We start from the raw sequence: 18,202 nt of genomic DNA on the forward strand, positions 1-18,202 counted from the left end.
TTCCAGTGAACTTGGAGAAATTCCTACACTAAAAACACTACAAGTTTTTGGAATCGTGCCAGATGGTACCCTTCAACTATTAAGGGAAGCCCTTCCTCATTTGCAGATTAATTGCTCCTATTTCACCACCATTGCCAGGCCAGCTGTTGGCAACAAACAGAATCAGGAGATATGGGGCATCAAATGCCGCCTGACACTGCAAAAGCCCAGTTGTCAATGAAGTACTTATTGCAGGATGGTATCTGCTCTTCCTTTGGAATGGGGGGAAACAGTCAGGAAGCCCAACTGCTGGATACTCAGCTAGTTTTATTACTGATTTTCCTTTAGCCTTCATCCTGCAAGTATTTTAGGGAAGCATTTGAGAGAGAAAACTATGAAGTGTTGCTTTTTAAAAATGACTTTAAATGCTTCTGTCAATGCTGAGCCCTTAAGAGCCTTTGGAAATTGTAGAAGAATGAGCCTATAATTTCAAGATGACTTTTTAAAGATCAAAATTTGAGCCACCTCTGTCAAGTGCCCTTTTGATTAAGTCTATTTTGAATCAAGCTTTAAAAATTACCACAGGCTTACAATGTTCACAGCCTATGTGTTAACTTTTATGCATTTAATTTTCCAGTACTGCTTTATAAGACATGGCTTAGAAGAACATTGAGCTATGTGTGTACTGTGAGCTGAACAGTAAGAATCACAGAATATAGTGTTTGAGGTAATCTTTTCTGGGGGATAATGCATTTTAATTTTATCTTTACATTTAAAATTAGTTTATCCGAAAACCCCATGTAATTCACCATAACCCCTCAATTAAAAGAAACAAATTTAAAGATATCAGAGGTTTAAAATTGGCATAGGATTTGAAGGCTTGGGAGGCAATTTTATATGCCAGGTTAATCTGAAGAACCCTTTAATGTTCATTAATGTACTGTGTTCCCAGAATTTTAAATTAAGTGAAGAAATATTGTGGTTTTTAACTTTATAATCAAATTATGTTATTATGGGTTGTTTAGCTTTTTAAAATGGCTTGCTTTTAGAAAGGGGTATTATCCTAATCAGTCTGTTTTTGAAAAGTTGAATGGAAGAATTCTGAACTGATACTACCTGTTTTCCTTTAGTGCTGAGGTTATTTTTTTATTACTTTGGAATCAAGTATTTTAAATTGTCTTTTTTTAAATGGTCTCTCAAAATAATTGTTTGAAACTACGCACTATAAGGTTACTGGACCTGCAAACAGCTTGTTCCTTTAAATCAGAAATGCACACTAGAAGCAGGTGTTCCATGCAGTGCAGTTGGCCACTGTTTACACCTACGTCTTATAGAAGAGTTCAGACTCACATGATGAAACCTTTGATGGCATGAGTGATTTTTTATTTTTTAAACCTGGTACACAGAAGCAAACATTAAATTCTTTTTAAAAAATCACTCAAAAATAAACCTACTTTTAAGTTGATGACCTATTTTCACAGTGCAACCAAAAAAAGCCAAAACCCATCATCTTTTCTATTAACCACTTGTTTACTCCAAGAGTCACTCGGGTAGCACGTTTACATACAGACTATCCTAAGCTTCGCTCAAGCAGGTGTCATTTCAACCAGTAGATTCTTGTATTGAATAAATTTGATAATATTGTCATTTTTATATTTCCTGTTATCTTATAAAAATGAAAAAATGTGAAATTTTTGGTCATCCTGTATTTAAATAATTGGACTGGTAATTGGTTAACTTTTTTAATATCAAAAATTTTAAAGGTTAAAATATGGTAATAGTTTGAAGTGCCCTTATTTGCTCAGGCCTAAGGAAGAACATTTAGTGTTACATAGGAAATAATTATGCTTCCATTTCTTAGTTAAAAAGTGCTAAATACTACTTGAAATTATTGTTTACAGATTAGTGACAAGGGCTGGTGATAGGATCTGGTTGGACTCTGACCCTCCGGGTGCCTTCAGACATAACAGTGCCTGTATTTCCAAACTCAGTTCCAACAATAAGCTATTTTTCCAACATGTCAGAGTAATCTGTATTTTTGTATGTGATTTCTACTTTTATAGACTTGTTTTAAAATAAACACACTTTTTATAAAAATGAATACTTGAGCTAAGTTGTATTCCTTTTTTCCTTTAAGTACATCATTAAAATTAGAAAGCAGTCACTGGGGGCTGCCATTTGGCTCAGTAAACTCTAAGACCCTACAAATCAGAGTCCTAAACAACATCCTGTCTACTTCATATGCTTGTTTTCAAATGTAAATGGTAGTTTATAATGCATTTTTAAAAGGTGCTAAGTATTGGCTCATTTCCTTTAAAGTGTTTCCAAATGTAATGGCATTTATAAAACATTTGAATTTGAGTGATTAATGTGATAGTCAAGTACTATCAATAAAAGCCAACTAGTAAAAATTTTAAATACAGATTCAGTGGGCTTATACATCATATTTTATTGTCACTTGAAAACTATTTGATTAGTTTCTTATCCCCAGAAGCCTTCCAGGAATTCAGTTCTTTTTGAAGCCAGCTGTCCATTTGAATGGTGTCATAGTGATTCTTGAATATCATCCAGTTTTGTTGATCATTCTTTTACATTATCTCTACTGTGCCTTTTTTTTGAATGATGAAAATATCAAATATATGCAGTAAGTAAAGATTATGATAAACTCCATATGCATTTTTAACAATCGTTAATTCCTGGCCAATTATCTAGGACCTCAACCATTCTCTTGCTGCCACACGCACAACACATAGATCGTTTGAAATAGCACTCAGACCTGTACCTCTGAGAGGAGGATTCTCCCGAATTAAGTCTGAGTCTTAGTTCTTGCCAGTATTTTCATACATGGGTTTGTTTTGATCAGGCTCTTAACTTGGTCTGCACATTGCATTTAAATGATATCCTTAAAAGTTAATCTTTATGTCCCCTCTTTTTTACCTTGTATTCATTAATGAAGCTAGCTTCATCTGGATTTTGCTATTATCCCTGGAATGGTGCTTAACAGGTTTATCTGTCCCCTATTTCCATAAACTGGTGGTTAGATCTAGCTTGTCTAGACCTAGACAAACGGTGATTTTTGCCTCCCAGGAGATACTTGGTAACATGAGGACATATTAAAAGGTATACTACATCAAGCTGGCCATGGTGGCACAAGCCTGTCATCCCAACACTGGAGAGGCTGAGGCAGGAGGCTTGCCAAGTTGAGACCAGCCTGGGCTACAGTGAGTTCAAGGCCAGCCTGAATTACAGTCCCTGTCTCAAAAAAGCAAAATCAAAAAAAGATATACATCAGTCTCCTTTTGTATTTTAACTGGTATCACTTATAGACCCTTGATTCCTCGTCCTCCTCTACCCTATTCATAAGTTCCAGAGATAAGAAGAATACTCTAGCCTAAGGCAAAACTGATTTCTGGATAGGCTGCATATGTCCCTTTTGTCCTAGTGAATTCAACTGTAGTTCAACATTTTCAGAGGATTTACCATGTGGAAGATAACTGTGTTTGAACAATAGCACAGGGAAAGGTTCAGAACATTATGAAGGAAAGCAAGTGGTCTAGGGACTGGGCAAAGAGAAGGAAACTTGTTACTGTGTATGCTGCTAATCCCAGAAAAGCACTTAATCACTTTTTCCCCCCTCCCTACCTAGCCACATATCCCAGAAAGTAAAAAAGGTCTCTAATGACAAGATACAGGTCAAAGTCCTACAATCCTGTACTAAACGTTTTATTGCATTCTGCTTTAATGTTTTAGTGAATCTGAACATTAAAATGATGATTTTTATATTTCTCAAAATGAGTACCAAAATATCTACATTAGTTTTGAGCATTAAAATCAATATTTAAGGTGTTCAAGATAATACTTAAAATATTTTCTATCTTTAGTGATTTTCTTAAAAATGTGTAAGACTTAACTTTTCATACCTTCCTTAATGTACAAAATTTAATAAGCCTTCTCACTGACATGATACAACCCAAGTATGTACACTTAAAGGCAAAAATAATCTGCATTTGAAAAAATAACTTGTTTAGTTCAATAGTACATTTTCTTTTCTCCCCACACCAGTATATATATGTTTCATCATATTGTTGTTACATTATCTGGTTGTTACATTATCTCTGGGATCTTTTTTGCACTACTGTCTTGGTATAGATAGTTTCTTAAGTATCAAGATACATACATTGGCACAATGGAATGAAATTTTAGTGCTTTAAGTTCTAAATTTACATTGGTATTTTCACAGCTGAGCAATAGGTAATGTGTCCTTAAATTTATATCACACCTTTTTCAACTCAAGTGAATATTTCACAATAAAATATCTGTATTAACTGGCTCTATTTTGCTTATTTAAGAAGTGAAATCTGTAAAATTTCTGTAAGTGAAAGCTATACATTTACTAAAACTTGTAATATGATTCAATATACTGGGCCCTCAATATTTAAATGAAACATCAAAAATATTTGATAGTTTTCTGAAGAGTCTACATTTTTCAGGTAACCACTTCACCCTCTGATTAAATAACTGATCATTCTATCTCAAATGTCACAATGAAGGAAGTCTGCAGGGTACAGAATACACCGCAGTGAGTAAAAACTCTTAAAATGGTATTTTGGGAAAACTTGGTTTTCAAATAATGACCCCATGAGGAAATAATGAAGTAAAAAAGATAACAATGGTTTAACTTTATTCACATATAGTTGCCATTTAAAGGTTAACTCATTCAGAAAAACATTTTGGCTATTCTAACATGCTCTGTTTCTCATCTCTTACAAATAAATCCCCACCACGGAGCAGAAGTTACATTGCAAATGAAGCATATTAAGAACTTCTAAATTATGACTTATGAGCAATTTCATACAGCAGGTTACCTATTAATATGTTACACATTAACAGGTCTATGGTAACACATGGGCAATCACAATATTCCTTGAAATATCAAGTTGGTCTTTTTTTTCAAGATATTTTAAAATCTGCTAAAGGAGATTCTATATTGTGGAATTTTAACTTCTTTATAAAGTGGTCTTACATATTTTAAATCCAACTGGAACTTATATCTACCTCTGAGAAAACGCTAATTTTTATTTTATTTCCATCTGATGCATCATGTAAATTCTCTGCTCTGAGTGTTTATGCAGATTATTCCTAATTAAGAGAATAACAGATTCTTAGCAATATACATCAAAATCTAGATTACCTTTTTACCTTAACATTTCTTTTTTAAAATTCTGGTGTAAGAGCAACATGTTAAACACTGGTGGCAAAACTAAGAGCTCTCAATTTGACTATACATCCTAGCTCCCAACGAATTTTACTTCTGAGCCCACTAGTCTCAAATTCTAGTGATAGTATGCTTCATTCATCAACATGTATCCAGCACCTAACAGTAAGTAATACACAGCACAGAGTGGGTATTTAATAAATATTTTGTCAATGACAATTTCAACAGTGAAAAAAACACAACTTTGGATAAATGGCATGAGAATGCCATTTCATTATTCAGCAATAGGAGCTTTTTGTTGAAAATTATAGGATTACTTACTATAAGTAGATCCAAGAATTAAATAAAAATTTCCTCCAAGAATAAAGGAATTCTCATAGTGGGAAAAAAAGAAAAGCCATCACATTTTACCCTACAAAGCTATTATGTAAAATTTGAAATATGAAATAAATGAAACCCATTACAATACTGAATAAAGCAGTTCCAAAAGTACTGTTTTACATATTTACTAAAGAATCCATTCTTTCTAACAGTATTGCCAACACTTGATCAAAATATTTTTTAAAGATTTTTGCCAAACTCCTAAGAGACTATGCTTCATCAATTCATCCTTTTAGTCCCTGACTAAAGACAGGAGAGACCCATTAGACTCAAAGTCATCTTTTTAAAGACTGTCTAACCTAAAGTAGATACTTTAGTATATCTGTAACAGCATCATGATTTTTGTCCCAACAGATGTATTTTACCTGGCACTGTTGAAATTGACAATGAAAAATGAAAATACGTATAAATAATTTCAGAAATTACTGAAATTTTTAAATCAATAAAGATCACATCATTGTGATCTGGAATTAGAAAATTCTTAGCACATATAAAAACCACATTTACCTACTTCAATTAGGTCAATGTCAGGATTTATCAAAATTCTCTATAATCAAAATTTTTAAGAATCCTTACTTTTAGGTACTATGAAAAATAAGCACTTAAATGGTATATGACCAACTGCACAAAGGAAAGGAAGAAAAAAAAACAGTTAAAATTTTAAATCCTAAACATTTAATCCTTTATGTAAACCTGCTTCTAAATTTTAAAAGATACAACCATCTTGGTTACCAATTGTAAAGAATTTAAAAATTCACTGGTATCAATTCTATTCCATTTAGTCCATCTACTTTTTTACACAGTCAACATCTTTTCTGTATTTGAAGCCAACAGAAGAATAATGTAAATCTCATTTTCTTTGTCACCTTTGAGCTCATGGCAACTGGTATCAATAATAACCCAAAAAAACAAAAGGCTTTATGGGTGGTAGTCTGTTCTGCAGTAAAAATATTTTTCCAGTAATCAATATTTGTCATCTGAGGAAATCCTTCACTGTTCTAGAAGCACAGTTCGAAGCTCATCTTCTTTACTGATCATCATCGAAGCAATTGCCCCATCATTAAACTCAAAAGAAGTTCCTCCATCCACAACCATACAGGCATCCCAACAACGAGAGCGAACACAAACCCTAGGCAGAAGGATATCTCATTAAATATTAATAGTTTTCTTAACCCTAACAAAATAATAACTGAATTTTTATCTGAACTGGCAAATTATTTGGCCCTGATTTCAAAAACCAAGTAATGTGAGAAAATGCATGGCTGTGAACAATATGGGGACACTGTCACAGTCTCATTTGTACAAAATGCTCAGGATAGAACCATTAAATCAAACATTCCAATGAACAAGTTTACAAGTGATAAAACTCAAAGACTGTTTTCATATGGCCACTGAGTTATTACAAATTATTTTAAGTATTGAGCAAGTGTTATTTTCATGTAAAATTTTTACAGAAAGAATATATATACATGTATGTATGTGTATATATACACATACATACACACACACACAGAAGAGGCACAAATTATTAATGGACATACTTGCATCATTATCCAAATCAGGAATCCATGCCCTTTTCCTGCTACTACCCCTGCTCGCTCCCATTCCCAAGCATACTCACTATCCTAATTTCTATCACTTTAGTAGCAACAGCTTTGTCTGTTCCAGTACTTTATATAAATATTTTAGCCATTTCTAAGTGTGTGTGTTGTATCTTCTTACATACTTTTAGTTTTCATCTCCCAGATGACTATAAGCTCAAGTGCCTTTTTCATATGATCACTGGATATCCTCTTTTCTCAAATTCCTGTACCTTGCCCATTTTGTTGGACTGCATTAATGATGTGCAGGAATTTTTATTTACAGGTTGAGTATCCCTTTTCTAAAATGCTTGGCTTCAGAAATGTGTGAGATTTCAGATTTTTTTCAGATTTTGGAATACTGACATACAGATAATGAAATATCTTGGGGAGTGGACAAACTAGTCTAAATTTATGATTCATATATATTGTAAACACAACCTAAATATAATTTTATATCATTTCTAGTGCACTTACATTTTGACTATGACCCATAGCATGATGCCAGGTGTAGAATTTTCTACTTATGGCATTATGGCTGTTCTCATAAAGTTTTGGATATTGGAAAATTATAATTTCAGATTTTCAGATTAGGGATGTTCAACCTGCACTATATATTTGGCTATGATCCCATGTTGCATATAGGTCTTGCAGATATCATTCTCTCTCTGTAGCATGCCTTTTTATTACTGATGTCTTTTATTACTATAAGTTCTTAATTCTAGTGTAATTCAAGTGATTAATCTTTTGTTGTTCAAGTACTTTTCATGACAAGTTTAAGAAACCTTTCCCAACTGCCCAAGTACAAAATTATTCTATTACAAAAATTCAAACATAAAGATAAGAATGTATCTTGGAAGGAATCTTTGTAGTCTCATTCAAACTGAGTACAGATTTGATTTAATTAATCAAAATTAACTCTCAAATAAGGTAATATTAAGACAGGTTTTCTTTTTGCATTTTATCTGGAAAAAATCAAATATATACGTATTAAAAAAAAAAAGGATATTTACACGCTAGGTGCCATTTTATAATTAACCTGGTCTTTGCTTGCTGTGAGATGACATTTTCTCATAACTAAGTTTTCTTGTTAGTTTGAAAAAATTGGGCAAAATTTTATAAAATAAATTATATTCATTTGGGTATACATTTCCCCCCTCAAAAATAAAAATGAAGCAAATTCAATACATTGGGTGTTCACATTTAGGGAAAAGCTGAGAGAAATTAATCTTACTCTAACTTAGGTTTTACACAAATATTTATCCTGCTTTTATTCCACAGCTTACTAAAAAGATTTGTTTCTAATGTTTCTTTTAAAATAATCAATTTGAAGGGCTGAGGATTTAGCTCAGTGGTTTCACCACCTGCTGCACAAGCTCAAGGACCTGAGTTCAAGCCCCAGTACCAAAAAAAAAAAAAAATTAAAATGATCAATTCGACCTTATTGTATCTTGACACATTAAAAAAACCAACAAATCAAAATCAACCAATTAAATAACTAATGCCTCTTTTCAATAAAATTTTAGTTTCTCTGAAATCACATTTTGAAAGTATATTATCCAGGTTAGCATGATTCTTCATTAATTTCATAGGTAAAGCTTTTTCTACCACATTAAATTTAAACCAATTAGTACTTTTAACACTGCTATATGATGAATGAAAGGGATGAACATCAAAGTCAGACCGAGGATGCTTACTTTGAGGAGAAACAACGCTGGCGGCTGCTGAAGAAAACTCTGTTTGCTATCGGTTCTCGGATACTGAAAAGTATTTTTGGTTCTTCTGGACTGTACAGCAGTGATTCATTATATTCATCTGTTACTGTAAGAAAAAAAATTACCATATTCAACGAAGGATGGTCATTTTTGAGAAGTGTAAAACAAAACAGATGCTATCCCCAACTTAAAAGTCTGGGCGGAATTTGCTTGGAGTTCAACACAGACTTCACACACACACACACACACACACAACACTATAAATGAGTATTACCATCCACAAATATCCCACAAAAGTATATTATCACCCACAATACAGAAATAAGTATAGTTTAACTGGGAAAAATACTACCTACAAAGATAGTAATTAAATTAAAACTAAAGGAGGCCAGGGATTTAGCTCAGTGGTTCCGCCGCCTGCCTCACAAGCGGAAGGACCCAAGTTTGATCCCCGGTACAAAAAAAAAAAAAAAAACTAAAGGAAATAGGTAGACACACTCAAAAGTATCAAAAACAGAACTTGGGTTGCCATGTTCCCCTGCTAAATTCTTTCCAGAATACTATGCCAAAGAGTTTATAAGTTAAGTCTTGATATAAAACAGCCTCAAACAGTAATAGGCGATATTCTTTCTCCAATGAAACTCATTTCTCAAGATAATTTTAGAAATCTTTGGGACCTGCCTTTTCCCATGCCAAGAGGCACATGAGGGACGAGGGTTGGCATGCAAAGCACAACTGAATAAGCCAGGCGTGGTGACGTGTCTCGTGCCCCTGTGATCTCAGCTACACAGGATTCTGAGGCAGGAGAATCACTTGAGCCCAGGAGTTTGAGGCCAACCTAGGCAATATAGCAATACGCTGCCTCAAAGGAAGGGGAAGAAGGAGGGAGGGAAAGGAAGGAGAAGAAGAAAGGAAAGAAGGAGGTAAAGGAAAGAAAGAGGAAGAAACTATATGAAGAAATCAGGCTTGAAAGATAGATCAGTTGATCACTGTATTAAGAAAAAATTACAAGACTGTCAGATCATCTACCTTATTCATGAAAGTATCATTTGAGTTACTGGTGCTCCTCAACTTACAATGAGATTTCATCTCTACAAACTCATCATAACCTGAAAATGTTGTAAATTGAAAATGCACTTAATACACCTAACCTATGAAACATCAGAGCAACGCAGTACATTAGAATATGCACTGTTCACTGCCACCACACAGGATCCTATCTAGTAAAGCTATTACCAGCTCAGGAAAAAAAATTCTAAGTATAGTTTCTACTGAATGCATATCATGTACCATCATGAAGTTGAAAAATTATATGTGGCTCTTTAGAAACAAAATCTAATTCATCCAAAAACATAAAAATTTGCTTTCTTGGGAACATATCACCAGAAATATTCTAGATCTGAAAGAAACTTCAAAGGAATAGTTCCAGAAATGTCAATAACAGTGACTGTACAAACAGCATTCACTATTGCTTAATGATAGTTAAATCTTCAAAGGGATAACATCTATCCAGTAAAAATATATGTTTATTAAAATAAAAACTAATCAGTATATTTTGCATATACCCTTATTTATAAATGACATAAACCTGTCTCGGTGTATGTGCATGTATGTGTATGTGTGTGTGTGCATCTATCTGTCCAATTATCTAATTTTTAGATTTGCATTTTTTGATTTCCACATAGTTGCACATATTTATAAGAGACAAATGTGATATTTTGATTCATGTATACTTTGGGTAGTGATCAACTCAAGGTAATTGGCATAAACTTCACCTTAAACCTTTACTACTAGTTTCTCTTAGTTCACTGAAAAGAAAGTTTTCGGCTCTTTTCTGTTTGTTTCTTCTTTGTAAGAGAATCTTTTTGTCTATGTTTTGTACTCTGAGTAATTACTTTGAAGATAACACGGTGTATTAACTATTCTCTTATTTTGTCATAGTTTTATTTTTTCATAAAATAAAACATTTTTTAAAATCTTTACCATTTCTTTAAGGTTATATTCTAAGTTAAACTCTACAATTGAGAGTTGATTATTATACTGTATGTGCCCAATTTTGCTTTCTTTGATACAGACTGAATGCTAATACCCATGATTAAAATAATCATTTTGGTCTCAAATTGAAAGAAAAACAATCTACTTTAGGGAGCTGAAACCATGAAAAGCAAAACCATGGTAAGGAAGTAACCTGCTGCAGTGCCACAGGGAATTTAGATATGCATTTTCTATTTGCAAGATACAGATTTCTATTTGCAAGGTACAGATTTTTCTATATTTTCCTATTCCCCAGGACATGTTTATGGTTATGTACAATATTTTGGCTTAAAAATTATACATCAGGTCCAATATAAAATCTAAGTTTAATCTTTATATTGTTTAGTCACATTTAAAGGGTTATTGTATTAAGCACATGTTTGATTCTAAAACAACTGCTTTGCTAATTAAAGAACTCTATACTATCACTCAAAACTGATATAAACTAAACTATTAGTGATTAATATCATTTGTTACTGACCTTTTTCTACCAATTCTCTGTTCAATGGAAGATTCAAATTTCCTTGTCGTTTTGCTGTTGAAAGAGGAAAGCGGGATATATTTTCATCAAATAGTTTATATAACAGCTAATATACATTACCATATATACATTATATTACATACTATAATCATAGCATATAATAGTTGTTTTGATACTCACCAATATTTAAAACATCTTCCACAGCCTGAGTTGCAACCCTGTTAATATTGAAAGACCTGGAAACAAAAACAACATAATTATTTCAGGTTTTAATTCTAAAAATATGCTAAAAATATAAATGCTTAATATGTATAGAATTTTTAGAAATTATTAAGACAAGTTATAAATGAATATAGCTAAACACTGACAAATAATGTATTGAAATGGCTATGGGGTAACAAGTATTCTCATACTGGTAGGGGTACAGAAGTTGCAATTGGAAAGCAATTCATGCACTATCAAAATTTAAAATGAACATATTCTGTATTCTAGCAATTTATCTTAAAATACGTTCCCACATATAATGTACAAAGATACATATAAAAATATTTACTGAAGCACTATAATTGCACAATAAATATATAGTCATAGGAAACTGGTTAAATAAATTATAGTTACTCATTATGATGCTAAAAAGAATACAGCTATACAGTATGATATGGAAGGATAACCAAAAGGTTAATTTTTTAAAGGGATTATAGTGTGCGTGTGTAAAATGAAGATGCTAGCTTTTCACTGTTTTCACTATGCAGTGAAATAGTAAGTTAACTCCCTGTACTCTCCAATCTTATGCTTTCACCTTTAGACAAATGTGAAAATATTTTCGACATTTTAGAGGCAAAATGTAGATTCAAATTATTACCTTAAAAGTTTGAAATCATTCACATATCAAACTCTTTTGCTTAAAAACAAAATCTAAGATCTGGTCCTTGCCTACTCCATCTTTCACCATCATCTACCACAGATTTCACGATCTAACTATAAAAAACTCATTCCTACCTCTGTACCTTTGCTCAGACTATGTGGTATGAAGCAAAACACTGTCAGTTTCCTGACTTTCTTATTCAGTAAATATGTATCTTATTAGTATTATCGTTATACACTACAAAGCACTTAGGGTACTTCCTGGTTCGAGGCAAGGATTCAACACTGAACAAAAAATGTTAAAACCAAGGGAGATACATTAGTCGTATTCTAATTCTTCTGAACACTCACATTATTGAATGCTTAGGAACTTTCCTTATTTTAAAATCTAAAAATCATATAAAAGCAAATTATTGGGCTGGGGATTTAGCTCAGCGGCACAGTGCTTGCCTGACAAGCATGAGGTCCTGAGTTTGATCCCCCATACAAAAGAAAAAATATGATTATTAGAGTTCTAATAAACATCAAAAGATTTAATGACTAATAAATGTCTCTTTATAGTAAACACAGAATTCTTATAAGAACTTGCTCTAATATTCCCAAACTATGAATTATTAAGGATACCACAAACCAGAACTAAATAAATTCTCTGAATTGGAGTTATATTAACATTAGTTTTCTATGGTTGTAACAAGGACTTTAGCCAATTCAATCTACCTTTACGAGCAATAAGTTATGTTCTACATCAAAGACATACTAAAATTTCATCTCATAAAAATGTCCTCTCAGTCAGGCATGGTGCCAACATGCATGTAATCTTAGAGGGTGGGTGCTAAGGCAGGAAGACTACAAATTGGAGGCCAGCTTGGGCAACGTAGTGAGACTCACCTCAAAATTTTTAAAATTAAAAAATACTAGGGGTGTAGCTCAGTGGTAGAGCACTTGCCTAGCACTAGGCACTGGGTTCAATGCCCAGTATCAAAACGAAACAAAAAACAAAACATGACAAATAAATTAACCCTGACCTTAAGTCAGACAGGGCAGAATATATTCAGGAGGAGGGAGGAGAGCAGCCTGAGGAATAAACTGAAATATGGTGATTGGTGACTCCATTCTGACTTCTAGTGTGGAGGATAAACCATGTAACACTAGACAGAAGACTGAGCTAAGGGACAATTCAGACATTTGCTATTCAATACAACCCCTATATCTGAACCCTGTAAAATAATTTTTGAAAAAACAAATACAGGAATCCCTAAACCCTTTTCTTTTCTGTGGACATATAGTTAGGCTTTAGTTTCTAGCCCCTCTCACCATATAAGCATGTGAGTTCTAGATACAGGAATATGAGTGGATGGATGGGCAGCACTTCCAAGCCTGGCTCACCAGCCTGCCAGGGGGTCCTCCGTGGTCTTTCTTTTTAAACTGTGGCTTGACAAAAATGAACACAGTGAACTCAGGAACTATGTTTAGAAGATGGCAGAGCCAAGGATGGAAGGAGCCTAGCTCCCTGAATTGCTGCTTGAAGGAAAGCCACCTACCAATTACCCACTGTGCTTTATGAGAATAGGAAATAAACTTCTATTATGTTGAGCCATTATGTTACAACAACTAGCTTACCCTGAGTTACACATTTCCACATTTCTATATTCTTGCACTGACATGGTCATGTAAAAAACAACTTTTTATTTATCAAAAAATAAAAAAGAAAAGAAAATAGACTATCCTAACTTTTCTTTCCAGTGACTCCTCAGGGCTTTACAGATTGAAGTTATATCTCTGATTTAAATCCTGACTTCACCATTTATTAGCCACATGGCTTTGGGCAAGTCAGTTAACTTAAGAGACTTCATACTCTGTTAATGAAAATAAAATCGCCTAACTCCAGAGTATATGTGATAATTTAAAAAATGTATGTGATAAAATAAGTACATACTGCTCAGAAGTAGTATGTGATAAAATAAAATTATGATGTATAAAAATGTATAGATTTCTCCCAGTCCCTCTTGCTTCCAGGGTGCTCTTCTCTCTTTGCATTTTCCAAAGAGAAAAGAACAAAAGATGTATCTCAGCAAAAAACTCAGCAGTAACAGAAAGGAAGAGGCAGAGAGTTAGAGGCAAGCAATTTGCTCAAAGCAAGAGCTTAAGGATAGGATGTGGAATTCTACACTAGAGTACTTTAATAACCAACACAGAGAAGGCTGAAATTCTAATCTCAGCCTTACTTATTCAAATGTAACATGTAACTCTGGTTACAATGTGTATCTCACTGTAAAGGTCTTGGATTCAATCCCCAGTACAGGGTGTGTGTGTGGGAGGGGATTAACAGTGACTGCTAGTCTTTATGTTCTTATCATTGACAAAAACTTGACAAGTAAAACTATCAAAATTATACACACACTCTCCAAAGAAAAAAGTCAAAGCCCGACTACATTTAGCAAAAGCACTATTTCATTAAGATTAGCAAGTTTGATAGTTTTTTAGTTCAACAAAACTGTTATGATTTGAGTGTGTTCCCTAAAGTTCATGTGTCAGAAAATCCCCAATGCAACAGTATTAAGAGAGGGAAACTGAGGGGATTAGGCCACAAGGATTCTGCCTGGATAACTGTGCTAATGCTGTTAACTCAGGGTGGGTTCCTGACACAAGAATGAGTTCAGTTCCCTCTCTCCCATCTTCTACAATAGGATGATACACCAAGAAGGCCCTCACTAGATGCTGGCAACATGATAACCGACTCCCCAGCTAACTGTGAGAACAAACCTTGGTTCTTTATAAATTACCCATTCAGTAGTATTGTTACAACAATATGAAACAGACTTATAGACAACAATGATTCAACTTTCAACTATGTGACTTCTATAGATGTCTCAGAAGCCCTCTTCTCCATTTAAAAGCTGACTTTCCCCTGTGATGCAGCACAAGGACAGACAGTGAAAAAGGCACTCAACCATACTGTGCTTGTATCCAAATTCTGATACCAGTTGTGTGACTTGGCTTAAATTGTTATCCTTCCTAAGCTTCAGTGTCTCACCCTCACACACACAACCCATACTGGGGATTAAACCCAGGGCCTTTGCACTGAGCTATATCCCTCCTGCCCCCTTCTCTTTTGAGACAGGATCTTACTAAATGGCTAAGTTGCCCAGGGTGGGCTCAAACTTGTAATCCTCCTGCCTCATCCTGACAGCTGGGATTATGGGCTTGTGCCATCAGGCCCAGCTAACTTCAACTTCCTCCTTACAAAAAGGGATAGTACCGTATTCTTTCAAGATTTCTATAGGGATCAATACATATAAAATGTGTGATAAGTTACACTGCATAAAATAGAACCTTACAGCATCTCAGAAGTTCAGAAAATAAGACTGTATCTATTCCATGCCTGGCATCTTGCACATAAGGAAACTTATAAAGGGTTACAAAACTAGGCAGTGGTTTAACCAGCTCTCCTAATCCCCAGGCCAATATCCTTTTCAATTACACCATTGTGCCCATTTTAATGGATGAGAATACTGGGGGAAGACAAAGGAAAGAATCTGAGGAATAATTTCTAATTCTCATTTCAGTTTTCAACAGGTAGCATACTATTTTCCATAAAAAATATGCTACCATGATAAATGAAAGCTGTTATTTGTAATGTTTTTAATTTAATCTGAGATAGTTATAATTTTAGAGCATATTAGATGGTTACATTTATTTTTTCAAATAATTATTGGAAAAGTCATTTTAGAAATGTTCCTCTCGTCTATGGCCATAGCAACCTGAACACCCCAATCTCGTCTGATCTCAGAAGCTAAGCAGGGTCGGGCCTGGTTAGTATTTGGGTGGGAGAAATGTTCCTCTCACTAGCCATCAGGAAAATGAGATGTTAACTTATCATTTTAAATTCTTGGGTTTTTTCCAAAATTATTATTTTATTTGGTGAAGACTAAGTTTTTAAAAAAATGTAAAGTTACTTAATACAGTACTTATGAATGAAATGATATGATGCCTGAAAATTACTTTAAAATAACATAGGATAAAGAACATAGGTAAGTTTAGGATACCAAAGAACCAAAAAAAACGAGGCAGATTGATAATTATTGAACTGCCTAGCGTGTACATGGGGTTCATTATACTATTTTGTCTATTTTTATATAAAAAACACCAGTCACCAGTTCAAATCCCTCAAGTTGCTCAAACTAGCTAGATATTAGCATACTAGATAATAAGATGACAGGTGCTGTAATAGCACTGTGAGAAAAGTGCTAGGGAAAAGCAAAAAGGGATTAATTTATTGGAGTGGACTTGGCACTGAGAGAAAACAAAAAGCCAAGAGAGAGTAAACCATGTGCTGGGAATTGCAAGTAGCCTGCTGTGGTTTCTTCAGTGTGCTGATGGGTAGGGGTTAGGGTAGAGCAGGAATGAGGCCAGTAAGGTACTCAGTCAATGAATGGAGCAGAAACTGGGTCACCTACATAACACCGAGCTACCTCATGCATACTAGGTGCACCAATATGAGATATCAAATAAATTATGTACTTAAAATATTTCACAAACCTTGACAAGCAACATCCCAAGTTACTTACCAGGCCTTTGATCCTGTTCCAGTACACAAATTGAGCCCTGAACTCTTCTGTTTTTCCCACGGGCCATCATCCACTGAGATCTCATAGTAGGATGCCCTGTAAACAGAGAACATAAAACTGTTTTTGCTGAGCTTGCAGCTCATAGTAAATAAAACAGACACAATCTTCTTCACAACTGACGGAATCTAAGTATGTCAGCTTCAAGACATATCCTCTTAGTAGACACACAAATTATGCCTCTAATTCCAAAGCTGATTAAGTGAAAAAGTTAGAAGAAAACATTTTTTGTATGTCTGCAGGCCTTTCTGATCTACATGCTCCTCTGTATCAATACTTTAATACATCAAACAGGGCCTTGTCAATTTTTAGCTAGCATTGCTACCACTTTTATTGAATCTAATATATACAGAGCTTCATTTCAGAATTCAAAAAGGAAAACAGATGAATTTTTCATGACTAGTCCTTGATAAATCCAAATCTCTCTAATGTTCTGAGTTATCAATACTTCCTTCTAAACTCTTGTTTGTACAGTTATACTGTATGTTAATTTTTTTTGTGGTTTTTTTTTTTTTTTTTTTTTGGTACGGTGATCATACTGAGGACCTTGTGCTTGCGAGGCAGGTGGCGGAACCACTGAGCTAAATCCCCGGCCAGCTAATGTACTTTTTGAATTGGTAGTAATCTAACAGAGATAAAAAGCTGCAAAGAAAAATTTTAGATCACTTTAGATTAGCAGATAAATTAGAATAAAATTAGAACTAATTTCTTTTCTTTTCTTTCGTTTTTTTTTTTGAAACTGGGTCTCACCATGTAGTCCAGGCTGGCCTTGAACCCACAATCTTGCCTCAGCCTCCCCAGTGCCATATTACAGGGGTGTATCACTATATCCTGCTTGAACTAATTTCTTAAGAGATTAACATTTCTTAGACTATTTCATAAGTATATAATTAAGTTTTCTAACATCAGCAAAAATGGTACTATTTTTTAACTCCAAGAATGTGGAAATGATTTCTAACTATTCAAAGAACTTTTGGACTATGTAAAAGCCTATTTTGTAAATTCTATTTTAAAATAATGGTATCACTGATCAACACTGGATTATTTGTTCTCCATCAACTAAAAAAATTAATCCCTTAATACAGCTTTTCAAAATGACAACTATTAGACACTCTTGCAAGCACAAACACTCTACAGATAAAACTTTATTTTAACCCTTATAATTTCTCCTGCAAGATCTTAATTTGCGAGGGTTATACATGAAACAACTCCTTTATATTTTTCCTCTGAAGTTAGCGCTCCTTATAAAAACAAAAGACAGCAAGCCTAACATACACATTTAATCTACTTCATAGCTTTGTTAAGTCTTCTTAGAAAATGAACATTAG

The 18,202-nt window shown here is 33.9% G+C and overlaps 2 protein-coding genes across 11 annotated transcripts in view; one reads left to right on the plus strand and one right to left on the minus strand.

The window, feature by feature from the left end:
• Skp2 (S-phase kinase associated protein 2) overlaps nucleotides 1–18,202 on the plus strand; it is a 55,076-nt gene that overhangs the window by 33,049 nt on the left and 3,825 nt on the right. For 2 of the 4 annotated variants that reach the window (XR_015442234.1, XM_004848614.3), the window contains one exon: nucleotides 7–2,080. The exons of 1 other annotated variant lie outside the window; for it this stretch is intronic. Coding sequence is in view for 2 of the 3 variants with exons in the window: in XM_004848614.3 (XP_004848671.1) it covers nucleotides 7–220 (214 nt within the window). In the remaining variant the exon portion in view is untranslated. Of the gene's footprint in view, nucleotides 1–6; nucleotides 2,081–4,469; nucleotides 8,638–18,202 lie in introns of those variants that run through there. One more of the 4 variants, XM_087189300.1, reaches the window with a different exon arrangement.
• Nadk2 (NAD kinase 2, mitochondrial) overlaps nucleotides 4,630–18,202 on the minus strand; it is a 37,718-nt gene continuing 24,145 nt past the window's right edge. For all 7 annotated transcript variants that reach the window (XM_004848612.3, XM_004848613.3, XM_021261498.2 and 4 more), the window contains 5 exons: nucleotides 16,818–16,913; nucleotides 11,566–11,621; nucleotides 11,386–11,439; nucleotides 8,853–8,976; nucleotides 4,630–6,704 (listed from right to left, as the gene is read on the minus strand). In XM_004848612.3, coding sequence (XP_004848669.2) covers nucleotides 6,566–6,704; nucleotides 8,853–8,976; nucleotides 11,386–11,439; nucleotides 11,566–11,621; nucleotides 16,818–16,913 — 469 coding nt within the window. In that variant the 3' untranslated portion in view covers nucleotides 4,630–6,565. The remainder of the gene's footprint in view (nucleotides 6,705–8,852; nucleotides 8,977–11,385; nucleotides 11,440–11,565; nucleotides 11,622–16,817; nucleotides 16,914–18,202) is intronic.

Source organism: Heterocephalus glaber, unplaced genomic scaffold (genome assembly GCF_053883595.1).
Source record: "Heterocephalus glaber isolate CG9 unplaced genomic scaffold, H.glaber_assembly_v1.0 deba00001538, whole genome shotgun sequence".
Classification (NCBI taxonomy): domain Eukaryota; kingdom Metazoa; phylum Chordata; class Mammalia; order Rodentia; family Bathyergidae; genus Heterocephalus; species Heterocephalus glaber.